This window comes from Lepidochelys kempii, chromosome 8 (assembly GCF_965140285.1).
Source record: "Lepidochelys kempii isolate rLepKem1 chromosome 8, rLepKem1.hap1, whole genome shotgun sequence".
NCBI classification, from domain to species: Eukaryota; Metazoa; Chordata; order Testudines; family Cheloniidae; genus Lepidochelys; species Lepidochelys kempii.
The window spans coordinates 104,574,276-104,595,968 of record NC_136387.1 but is presented as its reverse complement, the minus strand read 5'-3'; the positions used below and the strand labels follow the sequence as shown (position 1 = coordinate 104,595,968).

General features: G+C 40.8%; 1 protein-coding gene across 5 annotated transcripts in view; it reads right to left on the bottom strand.

Annotated features, from left to right (window-relative positions):
- The window catches only part of TESK2 (testis associated actin remodelling kinase 2), a 121,570-nt gene that overhangs the window by 90,454 nt on the left and 9,423 nt on the right, over positions 1-21,693 (bottom strand). For 3 of the 5 annotated variants that reach the window (XM_073357891.1, XM_073357890.1, XM_073357892.1), the window contains one exon: positions 15,088-15,398. In XM_073357891.1, the coding sequence (XP_073213992.1) occupies positions 15,088-15,309 (222 nt within the window). In that variant the 5' untranslated portion in view covers positions 15,310-15,398. Of the gene's footprint in view, positions 1-15,087; positions 15,399-21,693 lie in introns of those variants that run through there. The other 2 variants (XM_073357894.2, XM_073357893.1) reach the window with 2 other exon arrangements.

The window sequence follows — 21,693 nt, the reverse complement described above, 5'->3', positions numbered from 1 at the left end:
AGAAAAGTTTCCATGTGGCTAATAACGTTAATATTTATGTAATTAATTGAAGCTTTTTTAAAAAAAAGTTTCTCACTAAACATTTTTTAAATAGCGTGGCCCTAAATTTTTTAAGATTGAAATAGCTGTTCTGCTCCCTTCTTGTTGTTGAGGAAAGTCTTTTCAGCCACAAAGAATCTGACTGACTAAACAGGGGAAAAACTCAAAAAATAATGTTTTTTGCTAATTTCTCTCAGTCACAGTAATATTAAGTTACTTGTAACAGCAGCAGGTACAAAGTTTTCTAAACAGAAATGTGATGTTCAAGTTGATATTTTAAAGTTTTTTCAAGACTACCACATATCAGAGATTTTACTAATCAGATAAAGTTGTTGGATTCTCTCTTTCTGCTGTGTGGTGGCTGCTTAAGAGAAACAGTCAAGCGATATCCAAACTGTCCCTAGCCTCGGTTTGCCAGAAGCTGGGAATGGGCAACAGGGGATGGATCACTTGATGATTCCCTGTTCTGTTCATTCCCTCTGGGGCACCTGACATTGGTCACTGTCAGAAGACAGCATACTGGGCTAGATGGACTTTTGGTCTGACCCAGTATGACCGTTTTTATGTTCTTATGATGGTACAAGTAGACCACTAAATACACATCTCAGTAACCTCTCTCTAAGCTTTCATGGCCCACATAATAATCAAACAATTGATTTTGGATACCAGTCTCAAAAAGTTTGTGCCACCACGGTTCTCTCCCCTCCACCTGTAACATTCTGGGGGTGCAATCCAGACCAGTGAGCAGTTGTGTCACTGCCTGCCCCATAACCCTAATGTGCCTTAAAAAGCTTTACTACTATGCCTGCCTGGGACATTCAGAGTCAGCAACAAGCAAGCCTAAGTCTCTGCGTGCTGTGCATCCCTGGATTGGCTACTGACGCCAGCAGCCCGCCTACAGTACAACAGCCCTAACCTGGCTTCCATGCACTGAGTGTCTTATCGCTGCAGCAACTCTGACCCCAGCACCATATACCCATAACTTTTAACACACACTGCATACATAGATTATGCAAGAATATTAATGATCTGTGAGTTACTAGCTTTCCAACAACATATTACTTGACACCTTTTAGATACAGATTGTAACCATAGAGAGTTGGGGTTCACTAAATTGGTCAGGCCTGCTGAAACCTGATGTCAGTGAGCCCCTGGCCCTGGAATGCTCTTAGGGTCACACACCCCATTCCACTTGGCCTACAATTTCTCCTATGCCTTAGCAGCTCAATTCTGGAGCACTGCTCCTTCCTGTCTGTCAGAGGTATGTATGTATGGTACAAAGTGCAAGAAAACATCCCTCCCAAACAAAACAGGCACTGAGAGTGCCCATCACTGAGTGGCATTGAGCTGTCAGATCAGGGGCAGGTTCTTAATCCCAGAGATTTTGCCTCTGTCATTTTGATAGAGCCTCGGTATCAGGGGAGAGAGGGGTTGGGGTTCCTAGCCTAAAAACCAGAACCTGACTAAAATAAGAAATTTGGTGAGTGGGTGTCAGTGTTACCAACAAGCAACAAGACCAGTAAACCAGCACAGCATGCAAAGCAGCAGGAGGACACAGCAAGGATTCTGTCTCACTGCCACCGGCAGCAAGGAGGAACTGAGGGAAAGTCAGACTCACTCAGCACTTCATGCTCTTGGGTGGGGCGTGCAAGGACATCTAGGCCATAGGCACAGCCCTAATGGACACTGCGGGCCAAAAGACTCCAATCTCACACACATGAGCCTCAAATGTGGAATCCATGTGGACAGTAATTTGAAGAACCACCCATGTTTCTATTCATTTACAATCTGTAAGCAACAGGACTGGTAAGGATCCTAATGGAATTCTTCAGCTGCCGAAGCTGTTGACTCATGAATGTCACTGTAAAGGAGAAAAATGCCTTGGATGGGAGGTCTCCATTGAACATCTGGATGCTACAGAAAATAGCCCTGGCAGTTTACAGTAGTAGATAGAATTCTTCCCTCAAGCTCGATAATGAATCATTGTCCCAGGATGATATTAAGGGGATCACGATTTTATTCAATGAGCTGAGTAAAACTGAGGTTATCACTACCTGTGGTCATTAAAGAGCCCATATGCATATTTTATATTTACTATTTGTTTTGCCTCTCAGTGTCCTGGCCAAATTCCCCTGAATTCCCACTACAGTTCCATCTGGATACAGTAATGTATTTCACTGCCTGCCCTAAGTGTTTGCATAGTGTTGCTATGTACTGTTAACAGTGGCTGCATTTCAGCAATAGGTCAAGGGATCCCTCTATATCCTTCACCTGTCTCAAAGAGGTTATGGAACTATCTGAATGTTGAAAGGCATTAAAGAAATGCAAAACCATGATCAGTTCAAGGGGCATCCAGATCAGGCAGACAGACTGGTTCCTTTCCTCAAATATCACTTCATGTCAACATGCAAAAGCCCTTTGCTTATTTTGTAGTACTCTTTCTACACATCTTCCTTAACGCTTACATTTTTAAAAATTCTAGTTATTAGTTATAGCCTAACCCTTCCAGTACTTCTGTGAGTGAGGGACAACGCACAACAAAAGATACTCTATAAGCTACTGGGTGTGTGTAGGTCCTGATGGGCAAAAAGGGTGTGTTTTTTCCATCATGATATTTCCGTCGGGTTAGCATAAAGCAACTGAAAAGCCTGAATTTTAACAAGGTTTTTCACTTATGTTAAGCTAACTCAACTGAGCTAATATGATGGCAAACGTACCCTATTTTTCCCCTTAAAACAAAGCCAAAGAGGATAATTCAGTATAGCTAGTGAGACAGATGAGCAAGGCTACAATTCAAATTACACAGAAAACAGCAAAGTGGTCAAATGCAGATTCTGCTTTCAGCCAGAACCAGATCACCTTGCACCACTCCCCCAACACTTAATCTGAAATAGTCCAGTCACCTTCCGGCCACATTGCAAAGCTCCCCTTTTTTCCACAAGCATCTGAAAATGGGAGTGCAGTGGATTGGAAATTGTAAGGGAGGAGAATTGTTGGAGGGAGAGGAGATTAAATTGCATGGCGTGCTGGTGGTGATGGTTATTATACTGAACTCTACTGCTACAATTAACTTATTCATAGACTTTAAGGCCTGAAAGGATCATTCGATCATCCACTGACCTCTTGTATATCACAGGCCATTCAATTTCACCCAGTAACCCCTATACTGAGCCCAGTAAAACTTGTATTTGACTGAAGTACATCTACCAGAAAAGCATCCAGTGTTGATTTGAAGACATCATCACTTCTCTTCATAGTTTGTTCCAATGGCTTATCCTCTTAAACATTTGTGACTCATTTCCAATTTGAATTTGTTTGACTTCAGCTTTCAGTCATTGGTTCCTGTGCTCCTTTTCTCTGCTAGACTGAGGAGCCCTTTAGTACTCAGTATTTTCTCCCTGTGAAAGTACCTATGCACTGTGAATCACGTCACCTCTCACTCATTTTTGATAAACTAAACAGATTGAGCTTTACGTCCCTCATTGTAAGGCATTTCTTCAGCCCTCAATTCATTTTTGTAGCTGTTTTCTGCTCCCTCTCCCATTTTTCAACATCATTTTTAAAATGTGGACACTAAAAATCTACATAGTATTCCAGTACTTATATACATCACAAATAATATGCTATGTCAAGGGTATTAACAGTATGTGAACAGGTGCCCTCTTAACATTTATAAGAATCTATATAAAATAAAGTCCTTTACCCTAGTTAAACGGATTTATGCAGGACCCACAAATACCAAGGGTATTGTACATCCTCACCGCTACATTTTAAGCTGTGTTTGGAGACTGCCTACTCCATCAGTTACACTAATTCAGGCTAACTCAAAGAACATTCCTCAATGCAACTAACAAATTCATCTTCCTAGTACAGGCCGAGTGATAGTGCTGCTCAGAAGGACATGTCAGAAAATGATAGAGAACACCTTTAGATTAAGTAGTGACAAGCAGAAAATGCAGATGTGGGTTTGAGGTTTCCTGTGTGATTTAGCTGACTTAGCTGATATCAGCTGACTTCTACTGCAGTTCTGCCTTTATTTTTACCCACTATTAGAAGTGCTTCCTTGTAGGTTATTAGTTTGCTTGAAAAGAAACCTAGAGAAGTTACACCTGTATGTCTGGATGAAAGCAAAACAGAATCTGTCCTGTTGTAGATCTGCATGACCAGTCCTTCAAACATTTTGACAGAATTGCCAAGTCTTCCACAAATAGGACAAAGCATGGACAGGTCACCAAACAGAGAAAATATGCAGGGTCCCTTTACATATAGATATACCAGAAAGCAACATATCAGCGTGCTTCATATAGCATCTCAGAAATGCCTCCTTAGCATTTGTATGTGACTACGTTAATCGCTGCAGATTTAGAGTTTCGCAAAGTTAGGTGCACGGATATGAAGCGGTAGAATATAATGTACAAATGTGACTCTGCTCAGTAACTGCAAATGGGGAAAGAAAAAATGTCTGAGATATGAGTCTAGGCAAGGGGTTTTCACTGCTTGCCTCCTATTTTGCAGTCTTATTTCTAAGTGTAATCAAATAATTTCTGAGGTTTTTGTTGGGGATGGGGACTTTAACAAACCTTTACTGTTGCTGATGTAGAAGACTGCTCATTTGCATCTCTAGTTCCACTCGTGATTAATTATTAGAGTCAGCTCCCTAGGTGAGTGGCTGAAATCAATACTTTTCTACAAGAAAATCTTCCCTCAATATCTGACCTCCACTGCATCACCTGTGTTTGACGGCTACAGCAGCAGCTAAGAACCAACTTTAAGGAGAGAGCAACAAATAAGAGTTTAGACGATATAAAGGATAGAAATTGGTTAGGGAGCCACTCTCTGCCCAATGGCTCCCCTTACAAGGTTTTATTTTACTTTGGAAGGGCAATATGAACCAAGGGAGGTACAAGAAAGATACATCATCTGTGGCATTTATAAGGACCATGCTAGGTGGACAAGAAAGCATATTTTTTATTTTTAAGTCTGTACAAACAAAAACATAGTAAAGGTAAAACTGAAAAGAGCGGTTATATCTAGTGGCCAATACAAAGACTAGTTCTTAGGAGAAACTAAATGCAGTAGTGTCTAATGTACAAAAAAGGACAAGAAAAAAAACAACTGTCTGCTTAGTATGCCGCAAGCCCAGAAAGCCAAAAATATGAACTTGCATAAGCAGCATGAAACAAGTTGTGGTTACAAGTCATTAGCATCAGTAAACCTCATATCCCAACAGCTAATATGCTCAAAACCAGCATTTTTCCTGCCTTTATCTATAAAGTGAAAATTATAAATAAGTACTCTTCTTACTTAATGATTGTGCGTCAATATTAATTATCACCACCTTCAAGAATGTAACCATGGCTTCAAATGTGGAGACAAAACAGGGGGTGGGGGGAGAAAAGCGTGGTAGAGGTTATTAAAACACATACAACCGTACAACTCAGTATTATACACTGGGTCAAATTCATCCTATAATCTCCTTTAAATCCGTTACAATTGCACTAGTTCTGGATTTGTCTCATTACACTTTAGCTTTTGCATTAACTTGTTTTCAAATGCTGTAGTAATCCTAACATCTAAGATTTTATTTTTCACATTTTATTTAAACTTTAAATATATTCTAAAAATCACAAAATGATACATTTACTCTCAACTCCCAGAATCTCCTTTTTAGCAGGTTGGGTTTTTTGGGGTTTTTTTTTAAAGCCTTTAAATTAATTCAGTGCAGCTTAAAGGTGCTGGCTTGACCACCCCGGAGACTGAAGTCCTATTTATGCAGAGAACAGGTGCCACACAGAGAGCAGCCATGAAAGCTTTATCACCCAGCCAACGTGACCACCTCCAGTGATGACAGTGCAGTTCAGTCTCCACGTCAATTCCATCTTTGGCCTTTCTGATGAGACTGTCAACCATGTGCAGACTTATATTTGTATTTAAAACACGCTGAAGGTTCAAACGATTTATTGTTTACTTACCTGCCAACAGGCAAGGTTAATTAAAGATTCCAAGTTTGAAGCATGCTCCCTGAAATGTCCCATGTCAGTGGTTTCCAAACTCTTTCCCCTTTGAATAGATTGGGGCTAGATATCCTCTCACTCCTCCCACCCATGTCTTCTTGTACTGTACCCCTAGTTCACATGTTGCTGTCGCTGCCTTTCCTTTCCGTCCATTTTCTCTCCCCCTTTGTCCTTTTTGTTCTGTATGTGTTTGTTTTTGTTTTGTTTCTCTCTCTCTCACACACACACACACTCACTCTGCACTTCTATCCCCCCCCCCCCGATATTTGTTCACAGTTCTGCTCACTTGGTGACTCCTCCTTTATTTCCCACCAGGCAAACATGAAGGTCACATTATTGCTTTTGGAAGGGGACATCTGCTGGGGACATCCACTGGCATCTTGCACAGTTGATCTGAACATCTCAGGAAAAGAGAAGCTTGGGCTAGAGGCAGCCTGCTGTTTGAGCCGAACACATGTAGCTAGCCCCGGAAGCAGCTCTAACTGGGTCCCACTGCAGTCTTATACATAGCATGGCCCTTCAAAATCAGGGTTAAGATAAGTTAGCAGGGCCATCAGAGGAGAGGGAAAGAAGGGTTAGAATGGACGGAAGTTTGCAATGAGTTCTATGAATAGAGGACTCCATAACTGTCAATCCAGCACCTTAAATGAACATTAAATTCAGTTAATGGTTTGAGGCTTATACTAGATGAGCATTGAAAGGTTTTTCTAAAAAAGCATGTTTTTAAAACAGATGTACTTTATAGCAAGATGTAAGACTCCTGACAGATAAGTAATATTTAGTACTTATGCTATGCATTTATAACAAAGAAAGATGGTGTAAATACAGACACCAGGAGCATGAACATCTATTAAACCCAGAACCTCCAGCACCAAAAATACAGGAGTCTACTACCTGATCTAAAGAAAATTCTCACTTCTGTTAAGACTGGGTCACGGTATGGCTTACAGTTAAGAGCGCCAATCTCAGGTCAGACTCTCAAAAAAGGTAGACACCCCAAATTGGTGGTATATCCTATAATTAGATTTCATAGAATCATAGAATAACAGAGTTGGAAGGGACCTCTGGAGGCCAACCCCCTGCCCAGAGCAGGACCAATCCCAACTAAATCATCCCAGCCAGGGCTTTGTCAAGCCTGACCTTAAAAACTTCTAAGGAAGGGGATTTCACCAAGCCCATAACAAATGTGCACTCCTGGACTACTATGTTAGTCTTACCTTGGAGCCACGGACAGTCCCCTTCAATTCTCCAGCCCCTCTTTACCATTCAGACAAAATGAACTTTATGATGAAAGGTTACTAAAACCAAAATTCACCACACATTAGGTTCTTCCAACCCCAAAGGGTCAGTCACTCATTCCAGGTCAATGGATACGCCAGATCTCACACCAAAAACAATGCTGACAGCCAATTTCTTTAGTAAAATAAACTAAAGATTTATTAGCTAAGAAAAGAAATGAGATGTATTGAGAGGTTAAAGCAAGTAAAATATATAACAGGTGGGTTAGAGTTTGTAAGTTCAATTGATAACAGAGATATAATGTCTACGAGTACCTGTAAGTCTCTGACGGTTGCCCAAAAACCTAATAGCTTTCTTTGACATGGTAACACTTGTGGATGGGGGGGGGCGGGGAGTGGTAGATGTGTTGTATCTTGACTTTATTCAGGCTTTTGATACGGTCTCGCATGACCTTCTCATAAACAAACTAAGAAAATACAACCTCGATGGAGCTACTATAAGGTGGGTGCATAACTGGTTGGAAAACCATTCCCAGAGAGTAGATATTAGTGGTTCATAGGCAAGCTGGAAGGCATATTCAGTGCAGTCCTGCAGGGATCGGTTGTGCGTCCAGTTCAGAGTGGCGGAAGCCTCCTAAAAGTGGGGAGGCCACAGGCTCCCTAACTGAGCCCCACCCCCTACGTTACCCCCCCCCCAAGACGCCATTCCCACGCTGCCTCTTCTCCCCAAGCTCCTGCCCTCACACTGGCCCTTTTCCCCAAGGCACCACTCCCATGCCACCTCTTCCCCCAAAGACCCCATTTCCCACTCACTCCTCTCTGCCCCCTCCCCGCATTGCTCACCCTTCCAGCTGTTAAAAACTGGGGGAGCTGTGGCCCCCGGGTCCCCTGTTCCAGTACTTCTGGTTCTGTTTAATATCTTCATTAATAATTTAGATAATGGCATAGAGAGTACACGTATACAGTTTGTAGACAATACCAAGCTGGGAGGAGTTGCAAGTACTTTGGAGGAGAGGATTAAATTTCAAAATGATCTGGATAAACTGGAGAAATGGTCTGAAGTAAATAAAGACGATATTCAATAAGTACTCCATTGAGGAAGGAGCAATCAGTTGCATACATACAAAATGGGAAATGATTGCCTAAGAAGGAGTACTGCTGAAAGAAGTCTGGGAGGTCATACTGGATCACAAGCTAAATATGAGTCAACAGTATAACACTGTTGCTAAATAAATTTAAAAAGCAAACATCATTCTGAGATATATTAGCAGGAGTGTTGTAAGCAAGACACAAGAAGTAATTCCTCTGCTCTATTCTGCGTTGATTAGGCCTCAACTGGAGTATTGTGTCCAGTTCTGGGTGCCACATTTCAGGAAAGATCGGGACAAACTGGAGAAAGTCCAGAGAAGAATAACAAAAATGATTAAAGGTCGAGAAAACATGACTTATGAGGGAAGACTGAAAAAACTGGATTTGTTTACTCTGCAAAAGAGATGACAGAGGGGACAATATAGCAGTTTTAAAGTACAAAAAAGAGGAGGGAGGTAAATTGTTTGTTACAAAGAGGAGGGAGGTAAATTGTTCTAATTAATCTCTCAGGATAGTACAAGAAGCAATGAGCTTAAATTGCAGCAAGGGCGGTTTAGGTTGGACACTAGGAAAAACTTCCTAACTGTCAGGGTGGTTAAGCACTGGAATAGATTGCCTGGAGAGGTTGTGGAATCTCTGGCACTGGAGATTTTTAAGAGGAGGTTAGACAAACACCTGTCAGGCATGGTCTAGATAATCTTTAGTCCTGCCACGAATCCAGGGGATTGGAGTAGATGACCTCTCAAAGGTCCCTTCCAGTCCTACGTTTCTATGAAAATGGCTTTGGGGACCTGTGTGTATTCGCTCAGAATCATCAGTCCAGAGATACAGGATCATGCCCAGGGTTTATTCTGATAGCTGTCTTCCCAGGAAAGCAATCTGGCATATAATCCCACCACAGCATGGGTTTGTAGATTTCCCATTGTTGAATGTAAGGACCCATGCTTTGAAGTTAACATGCTTATCATTTACTGTTCTAAGGCTTCTGTTCCAGTTATGGGCAATCCCATTGCAGACACATATATAATGCATTTAGATACACCCCCCAGACAAACTTTCTTAGTTTACAGGAACAGAGATAGCCAGAAACAATCCTTCATTAGTTTTCATGCAGTATTACATATTAAATAAATTCTCTTCCTAATGCTAACACACCTTTTGATTTAGAGCTAACTAACTGCAATGTAAATCAACAAGTTTCAGATGAGTGAAGAGAACAACATTAGCATTTCACTAGTTTTCAAGTATTTAGGGCAAATGTAATTATCAGGCATATGCCATGTATATGTAATGTGATAACATCCTCATTTGGTCTATTCTAATAAGTGAATTAGCTTGAACACACTATGACCTTTTAACATTTCTTTTCTTTCTATTCACATGTGAGTGAATTAGCCTGCTGCCTTGGCTTGAGTTGTCAGCCTGCTGGGGAGATTTTTCAGAGTAGCAGCCGTGTTAGTCGGTATCCGTAAAAAGAAAAGGAGTACTTGTGGCACCTTAGAGACTAACAAATTTATTAGAGCATAAGCTTTCGTGAACCACATTCCGATGAAGTGAGCTGTAGCTCACGAAAGCTGGGGAGAGTGACACACTGAATAATGGAACAGGTATTAGAGGCCTCTCATTTTTGATGCTACAAGTCCCATGTTTGGCCGCACCAATAACCATGGCATCTGAGAGGATTCAGCCACCAGATCATATGGCCACTTTACTTTCAAAATAAAAGAACATTACGATCTCGTAAGATCATGGAATTAGAAAGCGAAACTGATTAGTCCTTTGCTTTTACTCAAAGAACGTACACTGTTATTCATGGATTCAGCAAGAGGTGCAAGAATGTGCCTATACATATATACAAAAATAAAGCATGAACAAAATAAATTACAAAATTTACTTTCTTTTTAGTTCTACGTATAAGAGAACTATCAAAGATTGACAAACTTTCTGTATGAATTATAAGGAAGTCACATAGCCAGACTGCACTGGGTGTATGTGTATCTAGTATGTATTAGCTTAGACCTAAAGGAAGTCCTTGTGAATGCTCTTCTTTAAGTGACATTTAGGGCTTGTCTACACTTACATTTTATAGCGCTCTAACTTGCTGGCTCGGGGGAGCGCAGGGGAGTAAAAAAATCACCCCCCTGAGCGCAGCAAGTCTGAGCGCTTTAAAGTGCGAGTGTGGACAGGCTCCCAGTGCTCAGAACTATTCCCCTCGAGGGGGTGGATTACCAGGAGGGCTGTAATAAGGATTACCAGGAAAAACTAATACGTCTGAAGATTATATCTTTTAAAATTAATCTAGAAGGGTATCAAATGCCAGTATGACATAGAATATACTGAAACCTCAGCAGATTGCTCAAGAGCAACATTTTAAGCTAAATATACGGGATTCAACTGATAAAGACTTAAAGGATAGGAATGTAATTAATGCTAGTCAATTTGGTTTTATGGAAAATAGGTCTTTTCAAACAAACCTGATCTCATTCTTTGAAGAGATTATAAGTTTGATTGATAAAAGTAACTGCATAGATGTAACGTAGACATTTGTAAGGTGTTTAACTGTCAACATTAACTGTTTCACTGAAGATCATTTTAGCAAGGAAACCCAGCTAGTGTGCTTATTCCACAATCCCAATCTACTTCTCATTCCTTCCTGGCTTCCAAAACCCTCTATTGTCCCTTCATAGCTCCCAAAACTCCAGAATCCTAGTAACAGGTTCCACAAGACAGTTTGTTATGTTGTCAATACAAAAATCTTCCGCACATTGGAAACTGAAAATTCATGGGCAGAGTGAATTAAATAGAATCAATATTAAAATAAATGCCCCAGGGCATTCTGGGCTGGTTGTATTACTCATACTGTATTTTGGTCAGAAAAAAGCCTGATTTTAAAATTCACCCAAGGCGGTTGAAGAATTTCCAGTCTGTCACAGAATTCAGGAGCCTTACCACAGAGTTTAGGTACAGCTTGCTGCAGAGTCCATAAGGCCTTGTATAAAGCTAACAGCACAAAACGCTTTTCGCAGAAGGAGCTCTGAACAGAAGACAAATTAATTGTTCACTTCAGTCTTACTGTATTGTATAATGAACAGCGTGTGTTTCATAGTGTAGGATTTAGTTTCAGTGTCTGACGCACATCTCCCCCACGTTGAATTATAGCTCTATCAGTACCTGAAGGTCTTGCCGTACACTTGCCTCCTAGCTGGAAACTTAAAACTTGTTTTATTAATAAAAGATTTTTCATGCCTAGCCCAATTTGAGAACAGTCCTTCATGTTCTGCACAGGCCTTTGGAGTCTAAGCCAGAAGCCAATTATTAGCCAACTACTTCTAACTATACCAGCTATTTCAGTATGACAGCTCAGAGAAATATTAAGCTCTAATTTCATATTATATGATGTTAAGGATGCAAGAATTGCTACACTGCTGGCTAATAATATGCCAGATTAATACTCCATGCTGTGCAAACCCCAAAACACATCCATCTGGATTTAAGTAACTTGTCACTATTGAGTATCATAGGGGTAGCCATGTTAGTTTGTATCCACAAAAACAACAAAGAGTCCGGTGGCACTTTAAAGACTAACAGATTTATTTGGGCATAAGCTTTCGTGGGTAAAAAACCCACTTCTTCAGATGCATTGGTCACTTAAAAGCCCTTAAAGTTCCACTAAAAAATTTTTCTGCAATTATTATAGGAAGTGTATAAAACAAGAATTCAATAGTGCATTAAGATTTGCCCGGGCACACAACCATTAATAGAAAACAAAACCAACATGTGTTGTACTTGCTGCTAGTTATGTTTTTCTCCTGATTTTGCATTAATAGGTGTTATACATAAAGGTACTTTCTTTTAAACTAGTATTTATTACAACCCCCAATTTAAGAGCAAGCAATTGCATCCACTGTGATGGATTGTACTTGGAAAAGAATTTTTTCAACTAATCACAGAAATTAGACAAATAAAATGAACTGACCATATTGCAACCAGTTAGCCTTTCAAAGTATCCCTGGTTGTGTTACAGATACAAAGCCTACTTAAAAACAAACGAAAGGAAGTATTTTTTCACACAAAGCAGAGTCAACCTGTGGAACTCCTTGCCAAAGGATGTTGTGAAGGCCAAGACTATAACAGGGTTCAAAAAAGAACTAGATAAATTCATGGAGGATAGGTCCATCAATGGCTATTAGCCAGGATGGGTAGGGATGGTGTCCCTAGCCTCTGTTTGCCAGAATCTGGGAATGGGTGACAGGGAATGAATGGATCACTTGATAATTACCTGTTCTGTTCATTCCCTCTGGGGCACCTGGCATTGGCCACTGTCGGAAGACAGCATACTGGGCTAAATGGACATTTGGTCTGACCCAGTATGGCCGTTCTTATGTTCTTAATCCAATGTTTGATGAATACTTCAGAATGGTGTCACCAAAGCTCTTATTTCATATAATTTCATTAAGCTAGAAAGTTGTATTTTCTACCCACTCACAAAGCTGCCTCGGAAAAAAAGACTAGAATTATCTTGGATTTTTCTTGACTTTGATTTTCCACCTTAGAGACTGCATACCAAGATGAACTTCTAGTCCTTTGAACCATGAAATGGTCTCCATACTGGACATACATCAAGAAGCTTAATATGAAATCAGAGCACCAGTGAACTTAGGTTAATAACATAGGTGGCCCTACTGACATCATAGCAGAGCACAAACTTATCACCCAAGTAAGCACTAAAACTGCATCACAGGATATCATCTTAAAACATTTCTCATCCCTTTTGCTCCACAGTAATTTTGGGGGGGAGGGGGTGAGAAGAGAAGAGAACGTGAACCAGACTCCACCATTTTGGCATCCTTTACTCCCTGCAGATGATCTGCCGTCACTTCTGGAGGAACAGATCCCAGAGATATTACATTTTAAATCCACATCACCACCATAGGTCAAATGCGTGCCTAATGTAACATGCTCATTCAAGAGACTGACTCTGCAGTGGAGTTACAAGTTAAATACCTTTGACAAAGGACTAGAGAATGTCAAGCACATTGATTGTTAAAAACGAAGCTCAGTGGCAGCTACTATTTGCCTTCACTAAACTGTATATAGAAGCAAAGATCTTCCGTGTGGCCTGTCATGATAAGATCATCTCTTCTAGAAAACTAAAGCAGCAGATCAACTAGCACATATGCTGGTAATGTATCCTTCCTCTGCCCACACCTTGCTCCTAACTGCTCCCACTAAATCCCTCACCCACTTTTGTTTCCTGACATTCTTCCATACTGCCTCTTCCACCTGGAACATCTGCCTTCTCCGCCTTGTGAAACTTTTCCCATTAAATCCATCAGTATTGGCTGGTAGATTAAGAACAATCAATTTAATCTAAAAAGCCTGTTTGCACAGCACATACAGGGCCTGCCGGAGATTACATTAGCTCCTAGAAATGCAAACAAGAAACAGCATCATTCTGTGTACCGTTATAACATGAATTCACTTTCTCCAGTTACTGAGAGGCTACTCCTTGCTGTGCTATGCCTTCTCACCAGAAGCAGATAGCTACATATGGAGTGTTGAACATTTCTGGGCAAAGAGGTGTAAACAAAATTTAAAAATCATAATTTATGTAATGTAACCTTTATTTTAAATTATTTTAAATTTGTAATTTAAGCATTTAACCACAGAATTAGGAGCTTTTACAATTTTAAAATATACAGTACAAAAGAAATGTTACATCACTAATGTAACATCTGGAAAAGCTGTATCTCATGTCACAGAGATGTAAATACAATTTGGACTATGACTTTATTCAAAGCCATAAAATCGGGGAAGGAAGCCAATAATCTCTGCAACACCTTAAAGTCTAAAAGTCAATGCATTTATCAATTCCCCTATAGCAAAGTTAAGAGCTTTAAAAATATTTTACTTGGCCTAATACCTAGCAAAAATCAAAATGGCTATAAACCTTACTAGAAGAGCCAGAACGGCAGAACACTGCTGACACAAACTTGAGATTGCACAATCTCATCTTGGCTTTACAGTTTGGAAAGTCAGTAGATGCTGTAAACACTGAGAAGAAGCAGGTGACTGCCACAACCGCAGATCTGCTCAAAGAATAAGAGATTCTTTTTATTGAAAAACTGAATAAGAAAAAGAAAGCAGGGAATGAAGAGATGGAAACAGAAAAGAGGAGGAGGGTACAAAGGCATTGTGCAATAAACTACAGCATGTTGTTTCAAATTCCACAATTATGTGCCAACATCACAACATGTCTACTTCTTCTGTTAGGAAGCAAAGAAGATCAGCAACCTGTACTAAAGAAACAAATGCAGTTCTGCAGGCCCAATTAGAAAGCCAAATGGAAAACATCCAGACCACAGGTTCCCCAGCATATAAGAGATAAATATTTAATGTGTGCATGCATTGACTAAAACATAGATAAGAAACAAAAAGCCAATCCAAAAATTTTCCACCATTTCCCACATCCTCCTCTGCAACTTTCCTAAAATAAATGACACACCATATTGTAAGTGGTTGGGGAAAACGTTATGCTACTTGCCAAGATCCCCACCACTTACCCACCCCTAGGCAAAGCACATACAAAAACTTCAGATGATTAACAGATCAGGAGAGGCCCCCATTCAGAAACGAGAAAACAGCCTCTGTACAAAATACTGCATCATCGACTTGAAAGAGGAGAATCACTAAGGTTAGCCACCCACCTTGAACACCTCAGAGAAGAAACCGGAGCCTATTTTCTCACAGGTGAAGTCATCAAGACGTGTAAGTCTGGAAAAGGCACTTATCAGGGCTCTGTACGAAGAGGTCCAAACTCTCCCCACCTGGGACACAGTCCCATCACCTCCGCCACCCCCATCAAAGTCTTCAATGCGCTCCAAGCGTGGTGGAAATCCTGCTATTGAATTCCGCTTACTTCGATCCATTATGGAAAATAAATGGTTCCTTTTGAAAAAGGAAGGATCTTCTCACATCTTAGGTGCTTAAGTAGTTTTTCTTCTGCTTTGGTGGGATGCTAGAAAACAAGAAGAAAAACACTTCATTAGCTACTACTATCAGGGACATACCCAAAAAGAGTCCAACTCTTCAGTCACACCTCTTTAGCCTGACAAATTTAACTCTCATTAGGAAAAATAATCAGAATCCTAGTAAGCATACAAAAGGGAACAACATAGAGATGGACTGGACCGCCTAAAATGGCCTTTTCTGTCTTTAGATTCCAGAAATACCTTATATTTCTGGCTATAAGATTGAAGAGACACATACTGAAAGTATTGGGCCCCAAACACAGTTAGAAAAATCCTTCTATTCCTACACAAGGTTTTTTTTTTTAATTAGTCAAATAAAATACATTCTCTATTTCACTAAGATTTTTTTAATATTGCAGTAACTCCTCGCTTAATGTTGTAGTTATGTTCCTGAAAAATTTGACTTTAAGCGGAACGATGTTAAGCGAATCCAATTTCCCCGTAAGAATTAATGTAAATGGGGAGGGGGTTTAGGTTCCAAGGACAATTTTTTTCACCAGACAAAAAGTTTATATATATATATATATATATACACATACATACACACACACACACACAGTATACATATATATACACACACTATATATGTACAGTATACCTTTTTTCACAATTTAATACAGTACACAGCAATGACGATTGTGAAGCTTGGTTAAGATGGTGGAGTCAGAGGGTGGGATATTTCCCGGATAATGCCTTAGTGCTAAATGATGAACTAGCACTCAACTGAGCCCTCAAGGGTTAACACACTGTTAATAGAAAAGGAGTACTTGTGGCACCTTAGAGACTAACCAATTTATTTGAGCATGAGCTTTCGTGAGCTACAGCTCACTTCATCGGATGCATACCGTGGAAACTGCAGAAGACATTATATACACACAGAGACCATGAAACAATACCCCCCTCCCACCCCACTGTCCTGCTGGTAATAGCTTATCTAAAGTGATCATCAAGTTGGGCCATTTCCAGCACAAATCCAGGTTTTCTCACCCTCCACCCCCCCACACACAAACTCACTCTCCTGCTGGTAATAGCCCATCCAAAGTGATAACTCTCTTCACAGTTTTCAGAGTAACAGCCGTGTTAGTCTGTATTCGCAAAAAGAAAAGGAGTACTTGTAGCACCTCAGAGACTAACCAATTTATTTGAGCATGAGCTTTCGTGATAATCAAGGTGGGATTTGTGCAGGAAATGGCCCACATACACACTGTGAAGAGAGTTATCACTTTGGATGGGCTATTACCAGCAGGAGAGCAAGCAGGAGGCTCCCACCAGCAGCTCCAAAGCAGAGGGCAGGAGCAGCACATGGCCATGGGGGAGCTGAACTGCCAGCAACTGATAGCCTGCTGGGCAGCTGCCGCACAGGGAACTTAGGGGAGCGGGAAGCTGATGTGGGGGCCGACGGTCCACCCAGGTTCCAAGCCCCCACCAGCTAGCGCCAACAGGCTGCTCTTTCTGCAAGCAGTGACAAAGCAGATGGCTGCCAAACAACATTATAAGGCAGCATTGCACAACTTTAAATGAGCATGATCTCTAATTGATCAGCAACGAAACAGCGTTAACCAGGACAACTTTAAATGAAGAGTTACTAGACTAGTTTTAGGAACCCGGCGAGAAAAATAACGTTTTATGCTTCACCATACTAGAGTAACAGTTAATGAACACTTCCCATAATTCTGCTGCCATCACAAGAAAACCACTCTGCGCTAAGACTTGACTGAGGATCCCTGGACCAAAAACAGCATGTCAAGGTTCCTTCCCCACTCTGAACTCTAGGGTACAGATGTGGGGACCTGCATGAAAGACCCCCTAAGCCTATTCTTACCAGCTTAGGTTAAACGCTGCCACCACCGAAGTGTTACACAAAGAACAGGGGAAGTGCCCACTTGGAAACGTCGCCCCCCCTCCCCCAATATCCCTCCAAGCACTACACCCCCTTTCCTGGGGAAGGCTTGATAAAAATCCTCACCAATTTGCATAGGTGAACACACACCCAAACTCTTGGATCTTAAGAACAATGAAAAGCAATCAGGTTCTTAAAAGAAGAATTTTAATTAAAGAAAAAGTAAAAGAATCACCTCTGTAAAATCAGGATAGTAAATACCTTACAGGGTAATCAGATTCAAAACACAGAGAATCCTTCTAGGCAAAACCTTAAGTTACAAAAAGACACAAAAACAGGAATATACATTCCATTCAGCACAACTTATTTTATCAGCCATTTAAACAAAACAGGTTTTAGAGTTGCAGCCGTGTTACTCTGTATTCGCAAAAAGAAAAGGAGGACTTGTGGCACCTTAGAGACTAACCAATTTATTTGAGCATAAGCTTTCGTAAGCTACAGCTCACTTCATCGGAGCTGTAGCTTTCAAAAGCTTATGCTCAAATAAATTGGTTAGTCTCTAAGGTGCCACAAGTCCTCCTTTTCTTTAAACAAAACAGAATCTAACTAGATTGCTTACCGACTTTTTACAGGAGTTCTGACCTGCATTCCTGCTCTGGTCCAGGCAAAGGCATCACACAGTCAGAGAGAACACTTTGTTCCCCCCCTCCAGCTTTTAAAATATCTTGTCTCCTCATTGGTCATTTTGGTCAAGTGCCAGAGAGGTTATCTTAGCTTCTTAACCCTTTACAGGTGAAAGGGTTTTTCCTCTGGCCAGGAGGGATTTAAAGGTGGTTACCCTTCCCTTTATACTTATGACACAGCACAACGTTAAAATCAAATAAAGGACGATCTTCATTAGCTGTCAGTAGCAGCACCTACATCCTTTATTCAGGTTTCCATACACTACAACTTCAGAGCCAACACCCTTAACCTGTAAAAAGAATGAGGAGTACTTGTGGAATCTTAGAGACTAACAAATTTATTTGGGCATAAGCTTTCATGGGCTAAAACCCACTTCATCAGATTCATGGAGTAGAAAATACAGCAGGAAGATATATATCACACACACACACAGAGAACATGAAAAGATGGGGGTTGCCTTACCAACTCTAATGAGACAAATCAATTAAAGTGTGCTATCCTCAGCAGGAGGAAAAATCACTTTTGTAGTGGTAATCAGGGTGGCCCATTTCAAACAGTTGACAAGAAGGTGAGTAACAGCAGGGGGGGAAATCAGCATGGGGAAACAGTTTTTAGTTTGTGTAATTTAGTTTGTAAATTGTGTACTTTACATGGATGGGTCATTACACAAACTAAAATCTATTTCCCCATGCTAATTCTTCCTCCTACTGTTACTCACACCTTCTTGTCAACTGTTTGAAATGGGCCACCCTGATTACCACTAAAAAAGTGATTTTTCCTCCTGCTGAGGATAGCACACTTTAATTGATTTGTTTCAGAGGAACAGCCGTGTTAGTCTGTATTCGCAAAAAGAAAAGGAGTACTTGTGGCACCTTAGTTAGTCTCTAAGGTGCCACAAGTACTCCTTTTCTTTTTAATTGATTTGTCTCATTAAAGTTGGTAAGGCAACCCCCATCTTTTCATGTTCTCTCTCTCTCTGTATCTTCCTACTTTATTTTCCACTCCATGCATCTGATGGAGTGAGTTTTAGCCCACGAAAGCTTATGCCCAAATAAAGTTGTTAGTCTCTAAGGTGCCACAAGTACTCCTTGTTCTTTTTGCTGATACAGACTAACACAGCTACCACTCTGAATCCCTCAGCCTGTGATAACTTACACAGGTTATGTCTACACTACCGCGATAAGTCGACCTACACTACACAACTCCAGCTATGTGAATAACATAGCTGGAGTCGACATGCCTTAGGTCGAGTTACCACGGGGACTACACCGCAGGGGGTCGACAGGAGAAAATCTCCCGTCAACTTACCTTACTCTTCTCATTGGGGGTAGAGTACACGGGTCGACTGGAGAGTGATCTGCAGTCGATTTGGCGGGTCTTTACTAGACCTGCTGAATCGACTGCTGGTGGATCGATCTCAGAGCTTCGATCCCTGCCATAGTGTAGACCTGCCCACAGTTCCACTGAAGTCAACAGAGCAATGACAGTTGAAGATTTAGCCCCAAGTCTATTATAACATCAATGATGTTCCCACTCAAGGTAAAGTTCCAGAGTGGTTTTGGGGTTCTTTTTTCCTTTATTTAAAGCTACATTAATTTACATTCAATTCAAAATACAGAAAATACACTACTGTATGTTTGCCAAGTAGAAAAGGAAAAAACACCAGTAACGGATTTTTTTTTTTTTTTTTTAAGAGGACAATGAAGTAATCAGGATGACTCTGGAGCCTATCAAACCAAACTTGCACTGGCAAACTTGACAGATGGCCTACTTTTTTGTTTAAACCTTTAGGCTCACTAGGCTGTTCATCTTTTCATATTTAACTGCTTATTTACAGCAATTCAGTGTGTCCTTGGAGAATCTGAGTTCATCACAGAGTGAATAGATTTTTAAGGGTAAAGAGAAGGAAAAAAGAGGGGAGCCTGAAGCAGAAAAAACAGTGATCTATATTGAAAAGTGGACAAGTGAAGTCACTAATGAGACAAGGAACAGATGAGGCAGTTGTACTTCTATTTACACAGATGTAGGAGCCCTAAACCTGAAACAGTTACAAATGACAATTTAAAAATAGTCTATTGAGTTTTAAAGAGCATTTCAAAAAAACAGAGGCTCACCAGCTGTCCCTTGGACACACAGCAATATTGTTTATAAGCATGTTTTGTATGCAATGCATGTCTTAGTTCATAGATGTTACTTCAGTGCCAAAATGCCAACAAAACAGATGGTAACCCCTTTTCTGTTCAATAGTGAACTTTATTTTGCAATGCCAAACAACATTCAGGTTACACTCTCAAGAAAAAGGAAAGAAGCAGTTACAGAATAAAAAAAATATGTTGCATTGCTCAGGTACCTACCACGTATTTGACTAAGTCCTTGAAAATCAGGGAGAAAGTATTAACAACATTGGCTAGGGATTGCTTTATCTCCACAATGCAGGATATGGTGGTGTTCCTATAGAACTCTATAAACACTTTCCTAAGCTGAATTTACCATGCAAATTCCCACAGCATATGCAAGCTGACCACACTTGGGTTCTGTGCTCATTGACTATCATGCTGTGGTGGCCCACTGATATGCAGGAGATCAACGCTCAATTTTTAACCTCATATTCTTGCTCTGAGAGCTATTAGGGTCTGGAAGTGCTACAGAAGCAGCAGCACGGGCATGACGCCTGGCATCACTGCAACTGATAAAGAACAGCACCGACACCTCTGAAAACCATCCCCCCCGAGCCATAATAAGGATGATGCCCCGACACAATTTCTGAGATAGGTTAAAAATAAATAATAATAACTCTTAGTGCTCCAACTGAGATCTGAACAAACATTTTGTTGATTTAAAGAAGCACTAGGAAAGTAGATGAAGAGGAAGGTGCTCAAGAACAGTGAACAAGGTGCAGAGGAAATGCAACAGCAACTCATTTATATTTCCTATTCAGACAGAGTCCATCTTTAGAGAAGGACTAGATAAAATAGCACTAGAGGAAGGCACAAAGTTGGGGTATGACTTATTTATGCTGCAGTCCCACCCATAACGTGGTAGGTGCTTTCTCAACAGAGGATTGTCACAGTTCCTACCCCAAAGGGCTTACAACCAAAGCCCCGCTCCTTCAGTGGATTTCACATGAAGTAAGCCCCTGAATTTGCACAAGTTATGTCTACACTGCAATTAGACACCTGCGTCTGGCCCATTCCAGCTGACAGGGGCTCACAGGGCTTGAACTAAGATGCAATTGTGGTGTAGATGTTGAGCTCAAGCTCTGGGGCCCTTGCAGGGTCCTAGAGCCTGAGCTGCAGTCCAAGCCCAAATGTCTACACCAATTAAACAGGCCCTTAGCCCAAATCAACTCGCATGGGGCGTCTAATTGCAGCACAGACATACCCACAGAGCTCTTCAGACTTCAGTCAGGCACCACTTGGGCACAGGGGTCCATCCACTGGAGTTCCTCGTAGGCTCAGGAACATGGTTTGTTAAGTTCATAGGTGAAACTGTGTGTGTGTAAAAATAAAAAAGATACAGGAGAGTACGGTTGTCCCCTATGCTAGCAAGCATCAAGCACAACAGATGTGATGTTTGATCAAGCAGGAGAGAAACAGGAAAAAACCCACAAGCAACTGGGTACAAAAAAAAAAAACCTGAAAATTCTGTGAACAAAATCCAACCAGAGGTAAAAGAAAAAAAATCAGTCTCTCACTATGCTTTCCCTATTAGTTTGTTCTTTTTAAAAAAGAACTACACATGCACCATCCTTTATTACT